Genomic DNA, 22,639 nt, shown 5'->3' with positions numbered 1-22,639 from the left:
CCCAAATTTTTGCAAGAGCAAAAAAAAAAAAAAAAAAAAAAAAAAAACCCCAGAAAAAAATCAAACCTCAAAACCCATGTCAAAGTAGTTTATTTTTTTTTTTTCTTCTTTTTTGACTTTTTCCCTCCTCAAATCTGAGGTTCCCAAAGTCCTGTACAACAGATCACCAGGTGAGGGTTAGTGAAAGCCAACCGTTTGCTGAATTTCCAAGCTACAAGGGAAAGAAACAAGGTAAAAAAGGAGGAAAGGAAGGCTGGTAGGAGAAATCACGAAAAATGGGGAAAGAAGGACTCAAGGCATGGAAACAAACCCCAGTGAGAACTGTACATGGGAGCATGGTCTGAGTGGCTGCATCCCTCCGGAGCAGAGGGCTTGTGCTGGGCCACAGGGACCGAGCCTGGAATATTAAACACGTACGAAACCAACCCCAGCCCTCCCCACCCCAAACAGAACCCCCCCAGAAAGTCAAAGATACTCATTTGCAAAGACTGACTTGTACTTCAAAAGGTTTCCTGTGGAATTAAAAGCTCTCGTGGTTCAAAGTAAAATATCCAGCTGGGCTGTGAGCAGTGTCCATGGGCCCAGGGGGCTGGAGCCACGGCTGCTTCTTCCCAGAACATCTTTAAAAAGGAAAATCCCCCTGGGGCACAGCGCTGAGGCCGTCAGAGTCTCTGTGCAGCCAGTCCATCCTCACCAGCCATCCCCAGGTGATGCTTTTAACCTGAATAATGCCCAGTCCAGGAGAAACAGGGTGTTCTGTCACATGGAGTCTGGCGAGGTCGGAGGGAGGAACGGAGAGAAACCAGAGCAGGAGTCCCCTCAGTGCTGCAGTTCCTCTCCTAAATCTCTGAGTAAGCCCAAGGGCTCCTGTGCAGCACATCTGGTGCAGAGGGACATGCTCAGGGACCAGCTCTGTGCCTGCTGCTCTGCCAGGGCACTCCCTGCTGGATCCAGCATGGGACAGAGCTGGTGCCACAGCCAGGCTGCCCGGCCATGGGAAATGGATCAATGGAAAATGCAAATTGGAGGTTTTGACTGAATTTAAAAGTGTTTGACACTATCCTGGGTGGGAGGAAAGTGTCTTTTTTTCTTTTCTTTTTGTTTAGAAAAGCCCTCCCAAACGAATAAATGTACGTAAAAATGTGCATGCAAGGGGTGGGCACACACACGGTGCCATGGAGCCCTCAGTCAGAAGCTGGGGATGGCATTACTTGGGGCAGGGCTTCTGATTATCCAGAGGGATATTCCTGCATCCCAAAGTGCCATGTGGAATTCCCATAGCCAAGGAATGCAGCCCAGCTCCTTCAGGGGGTCCATGAGGCCACTCTGGGGGGTTCCAGGGCCAGGCCCAGCCACCATCCTAACCCTGGGGGGATTGTGCTTGGCAGCCTGGCTGGAGGAGAGGGGTGGGCTGGGAATGGTGCAGGGCTGTGCAGTGACAGCCTTGCTTTGCTAGAGGATATTTCAGGGCATCCTGGGGCTGCTGACCTGCAGCACGAGCCATTTTCAGCCACCCACGAGCCCCATCATTCGCTCATCATCCCCCGGCTGAATGGTGAGGAGGGGCAACTCCTCCATAGAAAAGAATGATCAATATCAAAATCCTCTTTATAAAAGGAAAAAGCAAGCAGCGCAGCACTGGGAAACCTCCCGTTCCAGCTGCAACCCCGTGCTCCCCTTTTGGGGTTGCTCTGCTCCCCCTTTACACCACCGGCCCGTAGAAATACATTCACATCAATTTTTTTTTTGTTCTTTTGGGTTCTTTTCCCCCCCCACTTTTCAAAACTCCTCCACGAATCCCAACCACTCCAAAAAAACCTTTTTTCAGTTGGGTTTTTTTTCCCCCCCTTTTCAAAACTCTTCCACTAGCCCAAACCCGTCAAAAAAAACAAAAAAAAAAACCAACTTATTTTAGGTGTTGTTTTTTTCCCCCCTTTTCAAAACTCCTCCACCAATCCCAACCTGTCCTCCCCGAAGCCCCTGGGGGCTGGGTGGGCAGGGGGCTGCTCACACGTCGGTGCTGATGCTGCGGCTGCGGGAGAACGCCTCCCTCATGGCCGAGAGCCGGTTGGGGTTGAGGGCCTGCAGGCCCGGCAGCGCCAGATCCTCCTGGCTCACCGTCTTGTAGCTCACCCTGTCACCCCCGTTGTGCAGCTCCTCGGGGGGCTCCTGCAGGAAGAAGGTGGGGGGCTCCTGCAGGAATGAGGTGGGGGGCTCCTGGAGGAATGAGGTGGGGGATTCTTGGAGGAACGAGGCGGAGGGTTCTTGGAGGAAAGAGGTAGGAGATTCTTGGAGGAAAGAGGTGGCGGGTTCTTGGAGGAACGAGGTGGGGGACTCCTGGAGGAAGGAGGTGGGGGGCTCTTGGAGGAATGAGGTGGGGGGCTCGTAGGGAGCACAGCTGGGGCAGCTGGGCCGGCTCTGGGTTGATTTTTTGGTGAAGGGGGATGAGGAGTAGAGGGAGGGCCCGTTGGTCAGCACTACGTTGCGGTTGCAGTGCAGCGGAGGGATGTGCGAGTGCACGGCGAAGTCGGGCTCCTCCTCGTCCTCCTCGGATTCATCCTTCTTGCAGCAGTAGTACTGAAACGGGAGGGGCTCAGCTGGCACCCCCAAAGCTCCCAGCCCCTCAGCCCTCCCCGCAGCAGCATGCCCCGGCCTTACCTGGAGCCTACAGTAGCAGAGGACGGCGATGATACAGAGTAAAATGACAGTCGCTAATATTCCACCTGTGATGACCACGGTCCCGGCTGTCATCCGCCCTCTTCTCCATTAACAGCCTGAAAAATTGAGTGCAGGGTTGAGGGGATGCAGTGAGGGGCTGGGCTGCAGAGCCCCAAACTCTCTGCTCAACCCCCCCTGAAGTGGGCTAAAAGCCAGGAGGGCTCGGAAGGGCAGAATCAGGCCAGACCCCTGCACTGGGCACCTGTGGGAAGTCACCAGGGAGTCCCCATCCCCCCAAAAATACCAAAAATATCACCTTACAGGTGCAGGGGTTAAAAATGCTTCATGCAGTGGGTGAGAGATTGAGTGAGAAGCAGCTCTGGGGTCATATCTGCCTGTTCTGCCCTCAGGAGGGCGAGTCAAAGGAGGTAACACCAGGCACCAAGGGCATTCTCCTGGCTCCTACCTGGTGGCAGAATGCTTCAGTGATGGGAGAAGGAGCCTTGCAATAAGGATTTCTGATCTGCACTCATTTTTCTCTGAGCCTATAATCCATTTTCCCCATGAAAACAATGTGGTTTTTAAATTTGGAATAACCAGAGCTGCTAAGTGAGCCTTTAATGACTGCAGAGAGTGGGTGCTGCCCTGCCTGAGACCAGGACCCGAATGAGGCACCACCAGGACCCTCCACTTCGCCATGGCCAAGCCACAGTGTCTGGGGGCTGTGGGGGCACCCCAGGATGATGTTTGACAGCCCCAGGTGAGCTGTGGCTGGGAGAGAGGGCACTGGATATCCCAGAGATGCTGTGGCTCAGCTTGGCCACCATGCTTGTGTTTTGGGGTACCACCAGCACCCTTCTCTCTCTGGAATGCCCCTTGGGATCTGGCACAGCACTGGGAGCACCAGAAGGTCCCTGTCCCTGTCCCTGTCCCTGTTCTTGTCCCTGTCCCTGTTCTTGTCCCTGTCCCTGTTCTTGTCCCTGTCCCTGTCCCTGTCCCCGTTCCTGTCCCTGCTGGGCTCACCCAGAGGGCAGATGTTGTGTGTCATGCACATCACGAGCCCTGCAACACCAGCACAGGACTTGCTCTCAGCATCCCTCCCTTGAATGCTCATGGCAGGCCTGGAATTCCTCTCCCGCCCAGGGTAAGACACAGCTTTTTGCCCCAGGAAGGATGCTGGGGAGAGAGCAGCTGCCTGCTCACACCTGCCAGCAGCTACAGGACAGTGGCACTAAAACTGGCACAAATTAAGCTCCAGCAACATTTTAGTTTGGGCTGGGAACAGGAGGAACGACATATATTAAGGGAGAAATTATACCCTGACCACCTACTCAACAAGTGCTTTAACAAAGCTGGCTCCCAGCTCGTGCTATCAGGTTAAACCAAAAACCAGCCACCCCAGCCCCAAATTACTTCAGCACCAGAGGAAAAGCAACTGTATCTGTCAGGGATTTAAACTGCTTCCAGAAAAAACAAACCCGTGCCATATTTTCAGGCACTTAATGTCCTGCTAAAGTTGGGTGAGTGGTGAATGGATAAAGCAGTGTCACGTTTTATGTTGCTGCTGAGCAGCTCCAGAGAAGGGAAGGGAATTTATCCCGACAGCTCCACAGCTTCTCATACCTTGCGGACACAGGGCAAGAGCTGGGCCAAATCCTGCCCTCGTTCCTAGGGGAAAAAGCCCTGAGGAGGCTCAGGGGGAGCAACACAGCCACGGGAAGGGTTTGCAAACAATGCATTAGTGATTTAGAAGCTTTGGCTGCTGTTTAAAGAGGGATAGAGGTGCCTGGCTGGACAAGGTGCCAGCTGGAAATGCCCATCCCTGGGTCCTGTGCAATCCCTGGCTCTGGGGCAGCCACTGCAGGCTCCCGGGAAAGAGAGCACCCATCACAGAGCATCAGCATCTCCCTGCCGGCCCACGATGGGAGGTGGCAGGCAGATCTCTGCCAGGGAGGGCTCTCCAGCTTTCCCACCCATTAATTAAAGCCCCGGGGCACAAGCCAGGCTTGCGCTGAGCCAATTTGCACGGTTCCCGTCCAGCCAGACGTGGCATCGTAGCCACTGCTCCCTCCGGAGCTGGACCTTTTGCATTTCTCTCTTTTCCCCTCCCCAAACATACTTCTCTGATTAAAGCCGCATACCTGGAAGCTTGAAACCCTCCAGCGTGCAAAGGGGGAGGAAAGCAGAGGCCCATAAGCTGAACAATTCCTGTCTAGACCTCCTTTTTACATTTGTTCCTAATTTCACGCTCCACAGGCTCCCAGATTCATATATTTAGCAATAAATATCCCGGTAAAAGGAAGTGCTTTGCAACTCCGCTGTGGTCTTGGAGAAGGTATGCAGGAGCCCAGGTCTGAGGAATGCAGGCACAGGAGACTCAGTCCCAGGAGACCTCGGCTCCTTCCTCCAGCGTTAGGAGCCTTCCAGCAACCAAGGATGTCTGAATCCATCCAAATTCAGCCCCCAGCACGTCATTCATCCCTGCCAGACAGCAGGAAGGGGCTGTTTGCCCCCAGCCCAGCTGCCCTTTGCTGTGGTCCCCTGTGCCATGGGGTGACAGGGGATGGAGGCCCTGGGGGTTACTGGGAGCAGGGCTCGATGCAGGACTCCTCCTTCCTCAGAGTGAAAATAACAGGTTGTACTTCTACAAACCAAAAGCAGTTCACAATTCCCAGATGCAGGTCCTGCAGGAGCTGTTTGGTTTTAGACACAAGCCTGTGCCACCTGCCTGCTTTTGTGTGTCCCAGCCATGGCTGAGGATGTGGATTTTGAGGCTGAACTCTTCACTAAGGGCTGGGTCTGCCTCAGCCTCTGCTCCTGTCTTCCCTTGGGCACTGCCACGAGGAGCTGCCCGACCTTCCCAGCCCAACCCAGAGGCTGGGGGAAGCTTCTCATGAACAACAGAGAATGGGGGTGGGATAAGAAATCATCCTCTTTCCACCTCCCCAGCATCTTGAGCACGGCCCCAGGACCACCACGAGTGCCCAGAGAGGGGAGAGGCTGCTCACAGCTGCGCCTGGCTCCATGCAGCCGCTGCCTCTTGGGAGGGCTGCGTAGGAGGAAGGCTTCCGAGCAGCTGGGGCCCAGCCCAAGGCTCCAGCAAATACCCGGCTCTGCAAAGCTGAGCTCCAGGTCCAGGAGGGCTCATGTAGACTGGCCTCATTCTGCCTGCTGAAGCTGGGGGAGAAGGAGACCTGGGGATGGAAAAGAAGACTGCTCCATGGTTCCTCTAAGCACTCAGTTAAGCCAAGGGTTCATAGGTATTAAGAATAATCTTTAGGACAATTAAACAAATGAGGCTTTCAGCTGTTCCATCCCACCCCGACTCCCATCTGCAGAGCAACAAAGTCACTGCAAAGAGTTTTGTACCAGCTGGAAGTGCTGCCATGGCAAGTGGTTAAAAAAAGGGAATGCTGGTCCTGCTGAAGCTGTGCCTGCACAAGGAGATCGTGTCTTACATGCAAAGAGCTGTATCCTAAAGCTTGTCCCTCTGTACTGCTACTGCATTCCCCAGCAGCCCTGGGAGCGGCTTCCTCTGCAGCCAGAGGCAGCACAGCTTTCTGTTCAACACAAAATGTGAGAATTACCCTTATTCACCTGTCTCCAGGAGCTGGAGATTCAGACAAAACAGCCAGACTGGGTACAAAATGCCAAGTGGCAGCACAGACGTGAGTGCTGGCAGGGTTGATCCCACCCTGTGCCCACACCGGAGCAGGCAAGAGCTGAGACCCCACCCCAATGAACACACAGGGATAAAAACAGGCAGAAACACTCTCTGCTCAAGGGACACTCAGCTCAAACCTTGCCATGAGACCCTGCCCCTCGCTCACAGTTTGTGCAGGGTCTTGGCATGTCCAAATGGCCAAGATGGAGAAAGGAAAGGAGAAAAAAGGAGAAACATGCATCCCACCCTCAGCAGGGAGCAGAGGAGGCCAGAGCCGTGTCCTGAAGTGACACCATCCTGTCTGTCTTGGCTCTGCTCTGCACCAGCACATCCCTGGCTCCGCTCTGTGCTTGGACAAGCTGTTTGTGCACCGAGCGCTGCCATGCGTGGGTGTCCTCCAGCACCCGGGATGGCCCCTGAGGGGACACTGACCCTGGGACAGCCCCCAGGCTGACCCCAGCTGGGCTGGTGGCAGGGGACCAGCCCATTGGGTCACTCAGGGCAAAGACCCAGGGGAGAGACCTCAGTGGGGCGATGATGAGGGTGGGGAGATTTAAGTTCTGAGTGGAAATTGGGTGTCAGGGGCTGTACAAATGTGACTCTATGTGGTGCAGGGAGAGGAGCACTGCAGGTCCTGCCCTGGCTGGGCAATGCAGCCGCTTCCCAGCTCATCCATGTGGATCCTGGCACTGACACTGCTGATCAGGCCCTGCCCCAGAAGATAAAGAGCTCAGCACGATGCCAGGGGAGCAGGAGAGCATGTGAGCGGTGCTGGCTGTCCAAGATGCCACTGCCCTAAGCCAGCTGCTTTGCCTTGCTGCTTTCTGTCCTGGACTCAGGTGCAGACAGCATTCAGGACCTTGAATCAGAATAACAAGAAATCCCACTGTAATAAAGTGTCCAGGGCAGAGCAGACTGGATCTGAGCCCTTGATGCTGTAAAGTTCAGGATAAGCCTGGCTTACACACCTCTGGAGCTCCATAAACACCACAGCTCTGCCCAAAGGTAAACACCAGAGAGCATCGGGGGGAAGGAAAGCCACTGCCACCGGCCTGGGAGGTGGGAAAACAGCAAATAAACCAGGAGCCAGCAGCGGTTTGGTGGCAAATCCAGCCTTCCTCGTGCATTTCCCCCAGCTCCTGTAATCCTACCCAGTCAATGAATGAGAGCTGGGCTCTGGGAAGTGCCGGGCAAGGTGCCAGCAGAAGACTTTGCACTGCTGGAGCCAGCGGACAGGGCAGCTGCCAGAAGCACGGGCCGGAACGTGGTTTTCCAGATGAAAAACACTTCAAGCAGAGGGTCTGCACCAGTCCAGCGTGCTCCCTGTCCCCTCCTGAGGGCAGCATTCCCAGCCTGGGGGCTGATGTTCCATCAGGGATTTACACACACAGGCTGGGCTGGGGAAGGGCACGTGGGGGCTGGGCCACTGCAGACCCCTGGCTTTAACAAGGCCTCCTCAACACAAGGAGACACATCTCATCATTCCATGCTTGCCCATCCCAGCACCAGTGCTGTCCCCATGGGAAACCCCATCTCCAGGCACTCCGTGCTCCAAGGGGTTTTGAATATTTTATGAGCAGAGGGAACTTTGCTCTCTGTTGTGCCCTGTTGAGAGAGTGCTACTCACAAATTCCCAGGCTCATCCAGAGCAGATGGGTCCTCCTGGGTGCTGGAGATGGCTCAGAGATCCCAGCAGTCCCATATTCCCACCTGCATCCAACAGGACTCTTCTCACACCGCCCTTGGCAGAGCAGCTCCTGCACTCAGGAGGGGCTGTCCCTACCCTGAAAGGTACCACTATTGATGTTCCCTGGAATAAGAAGGAATTCTGTCAGCCTGTGGCACATCAAGAGAGAGCTCCACCAGCTGGGAGATGCCTGTAACACTGTCATGGGCTTTTAACAGCAAACAGAACAGAGAACAAAACATTCCACATCCACTTGTCCCCTTCTGGTGGCCTTAGAGCCTTTACCTGACTTAAAGCCAGCTAGAGAAGTCACCGTCACTGGTACAGGGGTAACCTGTCCCTGTCACCGTATTTTGGGTCAAAGGCAGCTTTAAAGGTCATCAGGTGTGACCCCCACAGCCTGCCAAGAGCAGCCAGGCTGGATTCCTGTGTGACAACAGCTCACTGACAACAAAACCCAGCAGAGGAGGCTCAGGCTATTCTGGAGATCCATCCTACAGCAAAACCACTTCAAGCTGTGGGGTTTCCTGAAGCTTGAAAACAGCAGAAGTTCATGGCAGAATCAGGGATCCTCTCCCACCAGTTTTTAAACTCTTAGTCTGAGTTTCCAGCACACTTCAGGTTTCCTCGGATGCAGGGATTGCCCATCCCAGCAGGCAGAGAGGGAATGTGTGCTCTGCAGTAATGAGGCACTAATGGCATTGAGCACAAGCAAATCACGCCTCACAGAAATAATATTTGCACATCTCATCAAAGTGGCGTGAAGGCTTACTAAGCACAATGCCAGGCAGGAATTTCAATGACTGCAGATGCTCCGTGGAGAGAGAGGGAGGCTGTGCTGCTGGGGAGGGATGGGGGAATCTCTCAATCACCTGGATGCTGCCCTTGGGAATGCCATCCTGAAGGAGCTGCTCATTCCAGAGTGACTGGGGAAGGTGACTGTGGACACCTCAGCATTGATGAAGTGCCCACCCTGCTCTGCCCCTCTGTGAAAATGAACAGCCACATCCTGAGAGCATCTGCAGGGGCCTTGGTGACATCGAGAGGAATGCTGGTGACATTGAGTGCTGGTGATAAAGGCAGGGATGCTGGAGACTTCCAGAGGGATGCCAGTGAGCTGCCCACCAGTACACTGGCATCAGTACAGGACAGGTAAATCCAAAACTCCAGGCCCAAGGAACTGGTGCAGCAGTGATGGACTCAGGTCTGAGCTGTCACAGTGGGAGCTCACAACCAGCCAGGCTCTGTCTTGATTTCAGAGCTGCTGGCAAACCACTCCAGAGGGTTTTACCCTCCCCAGTCCCACCTTTCACTGCCCAAACAATCCCACTCTGCTTAAGCACCAGGAATTATTTCCATCCATCAGCTGGGAAGCAGGCCCAAACACACATAAACAGCCTAAACTCCTTCAAACAATAAAAAACAATAATAATAATAATAAACATAAATAAAGATGTGCTGTCTTTCCACCCTGCATCATTTAATCACCTCTTGAGTAATGGCTTAGGCAGCTTGAGATACAAAACATTAGAGAGGGCAGGTTTGGGAATTAGCAGACTGAGATAAGGTGCTGCAATCATTGCTGAGGGGAAAAAGGCCAGGGAAGGGGGAGCACCCGCTGCCCAGCCCAGGGTTTTCTCCCAGCAAGGCAGTTTTGCAGGCTGGAAACGTTCCTTGGCCTGAAAAGCTCATTGAGAACCAAATATAAACCTTACTCCTGATGAGTTTTTCTTGCTGCATTCACTGAACAGGCAGTGCTCGCTCCCCACCATCTCACAGCAGAGCTCGCTGCAGTCCCCCAGATAGGCACAGTCACAGAGATCAAAAAGCCTTAATTGTCAGAAAACACTGCTGAACCAATGCAGCAAAAGTGGAAAAAAAGGAAGTTTTTTCTTCTGAAAGAGTGGCTCTTTCCAGAATTTCTCCATTCACATGGATTTTGAAAGCTCCTCACGCTGAACACCAGAAGCTGCTGCCCCAAGAGCTCTGTGGGAGCTGGTGTCTGACACCAATGGCTCACTCCAACATTCCTGCTGTCCCACCTCCCAGGAAACGCCTCAAGAACGGGGTTTCATGGCTCAGACAGGACTGCTGGGCCATGAGGATGGGAAAACACTCACACAGAGTCACCAGGCAAGCTCTCAGCTGATGACAGCCCTGGCTGGGAGCTGGAGCTGCCTCCTGCTCCCGGGGGCATTAGCACTGCAGCTGGGATGGAATCAGCACTCCCATCCACAATGGTCCTGGGAACAAGGATTTACAGGCCAGGGACAATGCACAGAGGGACAGCAAGGTCCTGGTACCCTCTGATGGCCATGCAGAGCAGCAGAAGCAGCAGCTCTCCCTGTGACTCCTGCCAGTGGCTGCTTTTGCTCCTGGGATTTGTGGCTCTGGACATGCCAGTGTCTGCATGGAGAATCACTGGAGAATCATCCTTGTGGGAAATCATGGACTGAGTCACCTCTGCTGCCATCCAGGCCTGTGCTAATAGAATCCCTGCATGCTCCAGAGCTCGTTTGCACCTTTTGGCTTCTGCTTCAGGCAGGGCCAAAGCCACACAGAGCCCTGCCTGGCCACAGTGTGCCAGCAGCCAGCTCCAGCTACACCTTCAGCCTCCCTGCACAGCTGGGATACAGCCCTGCCTCACCCCAGCACCTCTGGCTCACCCCAGCACCTCTGGCTCACCCCAGCACCCCTGCCTCACCCCAGCACCCCTGCCTCACCCCAGCACCCCTGGCTCACCCCAGGACCCCTGGCTCTCTGGCTCTGGCAATGCCATGCCCATCAGGGGAAGTGTTGCTACTCCAACACCCATTTTCCAGACAGGGAAGTCGGTCATGGCTCTGCTTTTCAAGCCGGATTGCCTGAAATCCATTGAATTCCAGGCAATTCCAGATTAGGTGGCTTCCACCTGGCCAGGCACTGGGTGAGCAGCGAGCTGGGAGCAGCTCCAGGCTCCAGCAAGCCCCACAGCAGTGTCTGGGGAGGATGAGCCTACCCCTGCCCCGGTGACCCCACAGATGTCCCTGGAGGTGTAGGACCATCGATCCCGAGCTGCTGCTGAGCCATCCATCAGGCTGGGGAGGAAGGGCACGTCCAGTGAACATTGCCAGCAAGAAGGAAATCCAACAGCTCTGCATTTCCAAGGGGTGTGAGCATGGCTCCATGGGATAGGAAGATCCTCAGCAGATTAAAGTCTTTGCAAGATGCACATCCTGCTTCCCTTTGCTCAGGAGTCATTGATCCAGGCTGGGATACAGGGAGCTCTTTTAAAATAAAGGCCAGAAACCTGAGAGATCCAGGTACACCCTCCAGCCAGGCACCAACACATGGAGCAGCACCCCTCTTGTCCCTGCCCACCCCTGCCAGCTGTGGGTGGGTGTCTGGCAGCTGGTGACATCTCCATCAGCATCACACTGTTCCCCCCAGCATCCCTGAGCTGTCCTGGGCCCTGGCTCTCCATGCAAGCCACTTTTTCCTCCTCAGTCCCCCTCCTCTCCTTGGGGACACAGACCTGGCTCTGTGCTTCCAACTCCTGCTGCTGCTGTGTGACACCAGGGGACTCCCTGGGTGCTGCAGGCAGTCCTGACTGGGATCTCCAAAGAGAAATACGTTGCTGCTCTCAAAAAAAAAAACCCAAAAACAAACAAACAAAAAAAAACCACCAGAAAAAAGGGTTGGGAGTTTCCATAGCTACAGCTTTACATCGCTCTGGCTCAAGCCCTGTAATGAGGCACAAGCAGAGTGTTTTTTCCCACTCCAGCCCAGCAAGGCAGCGTGGTGCATGAATAAAGAAGAGGAGAAGAGAGGGGGAGCTCAGGGATCTTGGAAATAACACATAAATGTTAAGGACTGGGCTTTGGCACACGTTCCCTGCCCTGGTGCTGGGGCAGGGCGTGAGCTGCGTTTGGGGTGGGGAGGGAAGGAGCCCCTCACTCATTACACAGTGAGCGAGAGGAATCTTCAGGCTGCTGGACATGGGCAGAGCCAAAAAACTGCTGCCTTTAAATTCCTGTCTGCCTGGTGCTCCCAGGGCTGGACCCCAGGGACTCGGGGAGCTGCTGCAGGCAGGGGAGGGCAGAGGTTTAGGGCAGAGGCACTGCCCACAGCACCTGCCTTCCCCTCCCTGTCCTTTGTTCAGTGTAATGTCACCCCCTTAGGGCTGGTGTCAGCACTGTCACACCTGCATTTGCAAAGTGATCACAGAACCACAAAATTCCAGACTGGCTTGAGTTGGAGGGACTTTGAATTTTGCCTCATTCCACCCCCTCCCATGGGGGGAACACCTTTCACTGTCCCTGGTTGCTCCAAGCCCCTTAAAACCTCCCCTTGGACACTTGCAGGGATCATGAACAAGAGGGAGATTGACTTCCTCCTTGTTTGCACCCTGGAGTTTTTCTACAGGCAGTAAAATCTCCTTATGTTATCCTCCTTAATAAGGATTTATCATTGCTGCATCAGGGAATTAATACAGACCGTCTGAGAGGGTAATTTTCAGATTCTTGGTAACTCACCATGAAGCAGTTCCAGTAAATTTTCCCTTTTTTCCTCACTTTAATTTTGTTACAGCTTTTCCTGGGAGATGAGAGAGGGAAAGATTTAACTCAGAGAAAAAAACCCCAAAAAACTCAAAACATCAACCCCACAACAAAATCCTAAGTGAACAAGCGGAAAAGATAAAGGAACTCACCCAGCTCAGCTGAAAACCCTCATTAGGAGAATAAAAAAACAGAGAAAAACCTTCACACAAATTGCTCTGCTCAAGCCCATGTGGGCTGGGAACTGCTGGGATCAAGTGTTTGAAGTATCGACTGCTCCCAGGGATAGCATCTTTCTGAAAGGAGAACACGTGTGAGGGATCTTCTTGCCCCTCGTCAGCATGGGGACAACACCAGCCCTGCCTTTGAAATGACTCCTTGATGCTGGAAATGCCCTTGAGAGCGAGGCAATGGCTTCTGATCCTCATCTGCCACCTCCTTGCCGTGCCCAGCAGCCAGAGAAATGCTGCCACAGGCACCAAAACGTGGGAAACTGAGGCAGGTGAGGTGAGAAGGATGGATGTGATCAGAAGCTTCTGCTCAGTGCTGGCACTTCCTGAGCAGGCTGCAGCTTCTCCCCTCCTTGCTTGAATGGTGCCTGACTGGCAGCACCTCAAAGGACCAGAAAATGCCAGGGCTCTTCACTTAGAAAAGCAAACCTCAGAGCAATGCTCTGAATCCCACCCAGAGTCTGAAGGCACCCACAGCAGCCCTGGGAAGGGTCAGGGCCCTGAACCCCCCAGGGATGATCCCACAGAAATGCTTCCATCCATCCTGGAAAGCAGAAGGAGGCTCACACAGCACCCCCAAATCCCAGGCGGATTTTCTTGCCTTACACCGTGAGTTCACTTCACCTGAGCGTGGTTGTTGGGACTCCTGGGGAAGCAGGAATGTTCTGATATCAAATAACAGAGTTCATGTGCTGGACTGGGAGCCCAGAACCAAATCAGCAAAACTGCTGATTTTCTGAGCTGAACTGGGATGGGCTGGGAACCCAGAACCTTCACTGAAACAACACTGCTTTCTTTTCGGAGCTCTCCAGGTGCCACCTCCCCCATGGAGCCCTTCATTATCATCCTGCCTCAAAGTAAACCAGACACAGAGCTGAAGTTCAGGTCTTACAAAACCCAGAGCTGTAGAAATGTGAACATCTTCCCTGCCCAGTGTCTGGGAGTGCCCCTTGGCACAGAAGAGCCCCTTAAAACGTGATGGAGCTGTTCCTGCAGGAGATGCCCCTTTGGAGAGTTCAACAGGACAGAAATCTCCTCTGGGAATCAGGAACACATTCACTGCTGTCCCAAACCTGGTTAAAAAACCTGGGCCTGGTTAAAAAACACCTTCTAACCTGGCTGCCACTGCTCCCAGGCTTGACAGAGGAGAGAATGGAGCCCAGGAATTTCTGCTGAGAGCCCAGGATGCTTCAGTGCTGCTTCTGCTTGGTTGAATTGGGATTATCATGGAATTGCACAAGCCTGTGATATTTGGGTAATGAGGTGATGTTAACAGCCAAATCAAAACAGCCCTTTTCATTTCAGGTCCTGGCAATTCTGTATTAATTTTTGGGAATCTTCACTTTTTGAGCAAAACATCAGCAGCAGCATGCGCCAGTTTTATGCATCCCTGGGGCTGAGCAACTCTAATCCTCTGCAGTCAACAGTTCTGCCATAGCCCAGTAATCTTCACACTTTATATTTACTACCCATCAAGTCAGACAGTGTTTTAAAGACTAACCCCTTGCCTGTCATATTGAACATTCAACAATATACAGTATTTATAACAGTACCTAGAAACCAGGTGAGATCAGCGCTTGTTTTCTCCGAAATCGGTATCACTGTTTTGTGTTTGCTGTAACCTGTGTTGTTTTCTTTGAAAATACAATATAAACAAAGATGTGGTGCCAGAAACACAAGGGAAAATAGGTGCAACTAAGAAAACTCCACTTTCTGTGGGCTGAATCTGCTCCCACGAGCTTCTGTGAGAATCAGGAATAACTCTCAAGAAAACAGCAAAGCTGAAGTGTTTCAAATCAGAAAAAAAAATCATCTGGAACTGTCTCATACTCGTTGTGCTTGTCTTTATCTCAGGGGGCAGGGCCTGCCCATGGGATGTCCCATCCAGTGCTGGTCACAGGGGATCCCACAGTCCCAGAACCCCAGACTGCTCTGGGTTGGGAAGGACCTTACAGTCCTTCTCGTTCCATCCCCTGCCATGGGCAGGGACCTTCCACTGTCCCAGGCTGCTCCAAGCCCTGTCCAGCCTGGCTTGGGACACTTCCAGGGATTCAGGAGCAGCCACAGCTCCTCTGGGCAACCTTGTGCCCACCAGGTCTTCCCTTCAAAGAGGAGAGACCTGAGAGCTCCTGCCTGAGCTCAGCGATGCCAGTGCTGGAGCCTCGAGCTGCCCTTGGAATCACGGACTGGTTTGGGTGGGACCAAAGGGACCTTTAAAGGTCGCCAAGTCCAACCCCCAGCCAGGAGCACTTTCCCTGCTCTGAGTGGACCTTATCTCTGGCACAGTCTGGCTTTGGTGACAGCTGGATCAGGGACATCACCTGGAGGGCTTTGAGAAGCACCTTTCAAGCATTTTAAGGCATTTGGATGTGGAAGTGGGGATGGCTCTGCTCTCCTGGCAGAGGCAGTGGCAGCCTCATGCCTGTCGCTGTTTGCACAAGGAGGAAGTCACACAAGGAGCCCATGGGACAGCCATAAATTTGAATTATCACCCCGGTTGCTCCTTTGTGTAACATAACAATAAACCCACTAAATTTTCCTAACAACAAACGCAAATCAGCGCTCATTATCCTTCCCCTCCCAAGTCCACTCCCACTCTCTCAGCAGAGCTATTTTCCCCCAGATCCCACCGCTAATCTTTCCAGGGCTTAGCTTCCCAGCAGGCAACACCAATCAGACCGAGACACCTCCTTCCCTTTCCACGGGAGCATGCCCGCAAATCCCTGCTTGCACTCGGGGAGAAGATGGGGAGAGCGAGGCCGTGCATCTCCTCAGCTGGGACACCCCCAAGCCGAGCCTCCACGCTGTAATTCCTCCCCAGGAAACAGCTTGGATCGCCACAAAATGCCTCCCGCTTTCCTCTGCCACTCCTGTAGGCTGTGTTGAGTGAAGAGTGGCACGGAAAAGCGGGAGGCAGGAGGAGCATCGCTGCCTGCAGGGATGATGCAGAGCCTCCCTGCTCACGCTGTCACCTCGCCGAGAAGGCAAGGAGCAGGTAAAGGACAGAGTTAATGGTTTGCCAAAGCTCAGGCAGGAAGATCCGTGATGGATCTAAAGCCAAAAGCACGCGGAGAGAGCAGGGAATCCAGATGCCAATCGCGTGGCAAATCCCGAGCATCACCCTGTGCCTAAATGGGGAAGCGGACGCGGTTTCCAAACAGGAGCTCTGAGCCGGGACCGCACTGTCCCTGCAGGCCACCTGGAAAAACACCACAGCATTTCCCAGGCACAACCCCAAACACCCCAGAGAAGCGAAGGTGGAATATTTGGAAGAGAAATGAGCAAAGCTATCTGTAGGTAAGTTATTTTTCTCGCAGGAAGCCGTGCCTGTGAGTGATTCCTCAGCAGAGCTGTGATTTTTGCAGCCGCTCCGGGGACTCGTCTGACGCTTCCCTGTGACATCCCCCTCGCTCCCGGCACGCTCCCAGCAAATTCCAGCCTCGACAGAGCCTCTGTATCCTCTACTACAACAAAGTCCACGACATCCCTCTGCTGCGATCAGTGACAGCCCGTGAATCTTTGAACCTCAAGGCATTTTGATCCCGTTCAGCTGAAGTGATCCGAGCTGGGGAGAGGCTGGGGGGATGAGGAATCCATCACAAGGCCGAGGTGATCCCCAGAGGGTTTCAAAGCAGCCCCATCGCCCAGAAATCTGGGAGTTTCTCTCTCCCTGGCAGCCACTTTTCTGGCATTTATACTGATGGATTTCCCCCTTTAATCCCAAACACAGTAAAGAGAGAAGCTGGCTTTGCCTGGTGCCAGCTCCATGGGGACAAGGCAGGACAAGAGGCCACCCTGGTCCATGGTGGTCCAGCCCATTCAGGCAGCCCAGCAACAAGGGACAGCTCTGCACAGGAAAAGATGCACACAGGGCTTTTCCTGCTGGTTTGCTAAGATTGTAAGGAAGGAGAGGAAATCCCAGCTGTGTAGCCTGCTCACCACTTGCAACTGCCCGAATGTAATGAGCTTATGAGCTTCTGCAGCTCAGAGCCTGCGGTGAACTCGTACTTAGAGCAAAGCCACGGTGTGGCCTCTGAGCCAAACCTAAAGCTGGTGGTGCCCAGGGCTCCATCCCCCGCCGAGCAAGATCATCTCCTTTATCCCCTCCCCAGGAGACGCCAACCAGCTCAGCCTTGAGAGAGCCTAAGCTGGACTTCAGTAGCAATTCAAAGGGAGAAAATGCTTTTTTCACCAAAGCCTGCTTTTTCAGGTAGTTTCCCGTGGTTATCTCCCCACCTGAAGATTTTGTGATTGTTATCTCGGAAAGGGAGGAAGAAGAGGATGGGGCTGTGGAGCAGGAGGGCAGGTCTGAAGCACCAGTGGGTGAGCAGAAAAGGGAGGGATGGGCAGCAGGCTGGGTGTGTGAGAGCTGAGCAGCTCCCACCAGCTGTCCCCAGCACTGAGACCCTGCAGCACTGCCACAGACTCACAGCAGCAGCAGCTGAGGCACAGGAGGGCTGGAGCCAGCGGGACAGGATGGTCCTGCTGCAGGCAGAGCTCTCTGCTCGGCTCCAGGACTCCTCTGAGTGGAATTCACTCATTCCCACTGCCCCTCAGAGAAAAACACGGGTGAGACAGGAAGATACGTGAGCCCACTACATGATTTCCTCTCTGAGGGGCAGGAAGTCATCAGTGAGCATTAATTCTGCCTGCCTTGGGGCTGATGAGAGCAGCCAGCAGTGGCTCCGTGCAGGAGCACGGGCACATGAGTGAGTGACAGCAGAGCCACAGCTTGTCCCTTCCTCCACGTGAGCAGCATCACCTGGGCTAGGGGAGGGGAGGACAGCTGACCCTTGCCTCCTGCCAGGAATTCTCTTTTCCTTTTTTTGATAGAGAGACTATTCAGTTCTCTGGGACATGCTGAGTACAGGCATGGGCTCCGAGCGGCTCATGCTGTGGCCTCGCTGAGCCCTGGCAGCCCCTGGCAGCCCCCTCTGCCTGCAGAGCCTCAAGTGCTCAGAGGAGGCTGCTTTATCCATGGCTAATGACATTTATTTTCTCCTCAGTGCCTCGGGGAGGGCTCTTTCTCTCGCCCTCCCTGCTGATGTGAATCCTGCTGCCCTGTTATGCTGAGCTGAGACCTTTTTTTATTGCTGAAGTGCTGGCGAGCTCCCCTGCATCTCCCATCTGTGCTGCCCAGCCTGCACTTCCTTCAGCCATTTCCCATGTTTGATCCCACCAGCACTGAAGTAAAGAGTAAACCCCCTCACATTTTTAGGTTGGATCAGGTCCCTCACCTGGCTAGGACAGCCTGAGCCTTACTTTTGGGTTTTTGGAAAGTTCCCTCCAAAACATCCTTCAGAAAAGGCAATTACCACAGTGCCATTAAAGCTTTCACCATTGCACAGCCAGAAAAGTCTCTGGGAGCCTTCTGAAATAACCTTTAAACAATAGATCCTGTCTTGTTTACTGAATGTTTCTGAACTCAACAGTAATGCATCCAGATGTCACCCCTGCCTACCGTAGGCCTATTTCTGGAAACACACCAAAGGCAAATTGCTTGGATAACGTCAGATATTTTTGCAAAAAGAATATGACAAGTTTCCATCTCCTTGATAAAAGCTGTGGAGCAGAGAGTTATTTCCCAGGGCAGCAGAGCTGTGTGTACCTTTGACTCAGCCCTGTGTAGGAGCTGCATCCCTCCCTCCTTCAGCTCATGGACAGGTGGACAATGGCACGTGTTTTCCAGCTTCCAGCTCAGGAGAACATCAGTGTTGCTGTCCAGAGAAGCTCAGCACACTCAAAACATCCACGCTGGGGGGTCTGTGGCTTTTGTCCTGCAGGAAGGAGATGGGGGAGAAGCCCTGGAGATGGTGAGCAGGGGCTGAGCTGCCCTGGTGATGCCTCAGCTCGTCTTGTGCCATTATTGGGAGTGGAGTTAAATGTCAGCTCTGAGCCATCACAGGGCATTGTTCAATGAGCAGGAGAAAACTCTGTCTGAAGTGAGAGGGTGACAGAACTCGCCAGCCCCTGGCTCCAGTCCTGTCTCCACTCCTTGTCCTGCCAAGGGGAGCTCACGCTGAGGGAGGTGCTGGAGCCAACGTTGTCCCTGCTGATGCTCAGCTCCAGAGAGAAATCTGTACTCTTGGACACAAAAATCATCATTGCTGTGGTTCCGGCCTAAATCAAGTCCTGTCCCCCCTCAGTGATGTCTCTGACACCTTGAGAACCACATCTCTGTGGAGCCTGGTCCTCCTGCTGCTGCCCTAAACTGCTGTTAATGGGTCAAGGCTGTTACTAACCTTTCTGGGGACAAAGAGGTCCAGAGATACTTCAAAATATTATTCTGACCTTTAATTTTGTTCCCCAACATTTGCAGCTACCCTCTGCCCAGGGCTGCTCTAGAAGGCTCCTGAGGTCCCAGTCCTGTCTGGGTTGGTCCTGGCTGTGAGCTGAATGTGGCTGAAAGGTCTGGAGAGGGTCAGAGTCCATCACCCACCTGTCACTCCCCTGCCCATCTGCACTGCGGGGATAAAAGCTGTTTGCTCAAGCAAAGGGGGAACCACTCCTACCCTAAGAGATCACAAGGAGAGAAGGAGATAACACGCAGTGACCTGGGAGAAAACACAATTTAGGCAGGGAATGAGCTGCAAGTTCAACCCCAACAGCTGCCACCTCTGCTCCAACCCTTCCCTGCACCTCTTCAATGTCACAAGCTGCATCAGCAGCCGTGGCTGCAGGAGCCCTGCCAGCATGCAGAACCTCTTCCCTGGCCATGTCCTTATCCATATCCATATCCATGACAACACGGCACACAGGTACTGGAACAGGCCAAGTGACAAGGCACCTAACCATCCCTGCTTCTCCACCAGCACTGAGCAGCCAGAGGGAAAAGCTGAGTCAGGCAAATCCCTTGGAGCCTGGCCAGCTGCAGAAGCACCCCTTGCCCCACGTGCTGGGCACTGAGGACACATCCTGACATCCCAAAGGTCGCTGGCACAGACTCTGCCAGGCTGCGAGGATGCAGTGAAGCTCTCTGGGATGCACATAAATGCCTGAGGGAATTGAGCACCTTCATCTCTTCAAATCTGGCACCCAGAAAAAACTTTTAAATATCCTAGAGGGGTGCTGAGGGATGCTGTTGGGTCAGGGGTGTTCTTCAGCTTCAGAGTGGGAAACATTTGGAAAGGTTTTGGTTCAGTAAACCACAGACAGCGAGCCTGTCCCTTACCCAGTGCTGAACACATCCTCCTCAGAGGGCAAAGCCCCTCAGTCAGACCTTCAGGCTTGACTCTTGTGTCACCTCCACAAGGGTTTAGGGACTGCCACAGATTCATTGGGAAAGGGTCAGGAGATGTGAGAGCCAGACCCATCTGCGAGGCTTTGCTGGAAAGCAGCGATGAGCACAGCGAGGACACCACATCACTGGTGATGTTCTGCAACTCGCTGTGCTCAGGTAGGCACAGGTATTTCAGAGCTGCTTGTGTTTGTAAGCTGTGCCTGCTGGCAATAAACCAAAAAAGAACCAGTGTTTCCTTCCTTCACCTCAAATCCCCACATCCTTTCTGAACGAGAACCGACGTAGTGTGCGGTGATAAATCAACATCAGTAGCTTTGCAGGGGATTTTGAAGTTCTTAATCTCTCCTGAACACCAGCACCATTCCTTAAGAGGTCCTGTCATCCTCCTGCACAGAAATCCTGTCATGCAGAGGAAGGAGGTTACACTTCTAATTACAGCTGCATGGTCTTTAAGGTGTTTAAAATCCCTTTTCACCAAGTGACAGCCCCTAATGCACCTTCCTGCTCATTTCAGGCAAGAAGAAAATCAACCACAGAGACTGCAAACAACCTCCAGTTATTCACAAGCCATTGCAAGGGGGCAGGAGCCTCAGTACAGGTGTGAGTAACTCAGGCACTCACTTCATGCACAATTCATGTCAACTGCTTTCCCTCACAGCGCTATAATTTAGGTGCTTCCTCTGCGAAGACAAGATGTGTTGACTGAAAATCTCATCCTACTGGGTACTTTTGCTCAAATGAAGTTGCCCAGGAGCACCATCTGCACACTAAAAATTGGGATAACTCACCAGGTTCCCTAAAATGACAGCCATACATCATGACAGACTGAAGTGCTGAGTTTTCCCATCTAGGTTTTATGCTGATTCCGCTGCTCGTTTCAGGCTGGAAGACAATCTGTTGAACCTCAAAGTGCCATCTTCTCTTACCTTGAATTTATTCTGCCAGAAAACGGTCTACCTTAATGAGTATGAGCACACCCCCACTACCTCACAAGTTTTGTGATCTGTTGTGTCAAATATAAATAATCCTGTCGGAAAGAGGTCGATATGGGGGAATGAAAAGCCATCTTCCCTTGGGGGATTTCTCTCTCCCTCCCACAGCCCCCCTGAGCCCTCAGGCTACCTTTAATGTGCTGAACAGCATCCATGTGGCTCTGAGAGCACAGACCTTCATGGCTGCTGGATCCAGAGTGACAAAAACAACCCACAGGTGACTGTGCCTCCTCCTTCCTCGCATTCCTCTCCATCGCCACCGCTTTGCTGAGTCTGAGCTAATGGGATGGTTTGCTACCTAAGCCAGGACTGGGGTGTCCTACAAACTCATCGGATGGAGAGGGGGATTCTCATGTCCTTTGGGGCCAGCACATGAGATGGAAACAAAGTGAATCACATGGCTCCAGGTGAGATGTTCAGAAAATGAAGAGAGCCAGTTCCAGTCCCATGCTGAGTGAGCAAAGGGGGTTGAGGTGTCCCTGGGGCAGAGAAGGACACGACCTGCACACCCAGGAAAGGCATGGGATTGGGCAGCTTCCCCGCTCCATCCCTGAAAGGTGCCTGCACGACATCCCTCACAGGCTCTGAAGATGCTGTGGGATGAGGGAAAACCGAGCCTGGAGCACCCCAGTATTTTCCACACAGGTCTGAGGCGGCGGGACTTGCTCGATACCTCCGGGCAGGCTACGGGGGAGCGGATGCCGTGCAGTTCTCCATGTCCCTCCTCACCCCGTCTCCCCCTCCAAATCCCTTCCCAGCCCCACTCCGGGCAGCCGGGGCTATCGTGTACCTGCTGCCCTCCTTGCGGGCATCCCGGGGATGCGGGGCTCGCTGCCGGCTCCCCCGAGCACCGATCCCAGGCAGTTTCGGATGCACCGGCAAGAGGCGGCGGGGGCGGGAGCGAAGCAAACAGGGAAAAAACACCGCGAGAGACCCCAGCGCCGGCAGAGACGCGGAGAAGGGGCCCGGCAGAGCCGGGGGGTCCCGCGGAGCCCCCGCTCCGGTGCCTTCTCCCGCTCCGCTTACCTTCAAACGGGGGAATGGGGCCGGCTCGCTCAGGTGAGGACCGCGTCTCCCGGAGTCTCCCGCTCGGAGAGCATCAATACCAAAATAAACGGATTAAAAAAATTATTATTAATAGTAATAAAATTCTTAAAAATGAAATAACGGTTAAAAAAAACCAAACAAACAAATTAAAAAAGAGAAAGGAGGCTGAGGAGGCGGGCTGCAGCGGCGGGCTCGGAGCAGGCAGCCGGCAGCAGCCACCCCTGTCGGCACATGGCCGGGCCGGCGGCTCTGCGGGGGCCGCTCCCGCCCCCCCGCCCCGCTCCCAGCGCCGCCGGGGCCGCCAATGACGGCCCGGGAGCGGGGCCGAACCGAGCGGCGCCCCCGAGCCCCGCACCGGCCCCGAACCGGCCCCGCACGGGCCCCGAACCGGCCCCGAACCGGCCCCGAACCGGCTCCGAACCGGCCCCGAACCGGCCCCGCACCTGCCCCGCACGGGCCCCGCACCGGCCCCGAACCGGCCCCGAACCGGCTCCGAACCGGCCCCCAACCGGCCCCGAACCGGCCCCGAACCGGCTCCGAACCGGCCCCGCACCGGCCCCGAACCGGCCCCGAACCGGCTCCG

The 22,639-nt window shown here is 53.9% G+C and overlaps 1 protein-coding gene across 2 annotated transcripts; it reads right to left on the bottom strand.

Moving 5' to 3' along the window:
• Nucleotides 1–156: 156 nt before the first annotated feature.
• Nucleotides 157–22,273, bottom strand: FAM163B (family with sequence similarity 163 member B). Of its 2 annotated transcripts, none has more exons than XM_014257970.2 (3): nucleotides 22,036–22,273; nucleotides 2,659–2,774; nucleotides 157–2,577 (listed from the first exon to the last, which is right to left on the bottom strand). In XM_014257970.2, exons 2-3 carry the CDS (start codon nucleotides 2,749–2,751, stop codon nucleotides 2,008–2,010), a joined length of 663 nt encoding a protein of 220 aa, XP_014113445.1. In that variant the 5' UTR covers nucleotides 2,752–2,774; nucleotides 22,036–22,273; the 3' UTR covers nucleotides 157–2,007. The 2 variants fall into 2 exon arrangements, with proteins under 2 accessions (XP_014113445.1, XP_087921930.1); XM_088065804.1 differs by lacking the exon at nucleotides 22,036–22,273 and adding an exon at nucleotides 18,386–18,507.
• Between the last annotated feature and the right edge of the window lie 366 nt (nucleotides 22,274–22,639).

This window comes from Pseudopodoces humilis, chromosome 22 (assembly GCF_049639895.1).
Source record: "Pseudopodoces humilis isolate 2021_Gansu_Grassland_sample_001 chromosome 22, ASM4963989v1, whole genome shotgun sequence".
Classification (NCBI taxonomy): Eukaryota; Metazoa; Chordata; class Aves; order Passeriformes; family Paridae; genus Pseudopodoces; species Pseudopodoces humilis.
This window is presented reverse-complemented; position numbering and strand designations above follow the sequence as displayed.

Excerpts from the sequence above, each read along its gene's own strand:
- FAM163B (XM_014257970.2), bottom strand. The coding sequence starts at position 2,751 with ATGACAGCCGGGACCGTGGTCATCACAGGTGGAATATTAGCGACTGTC. Across the intron at positions 2,578-2,658 it reads TCTGCTACTGTAGGCTCCAG|TACTACTGCTGCAAGAAGGA; the intron begins GTAAGGCCGGGG and ends CTCCCGTTTCAG.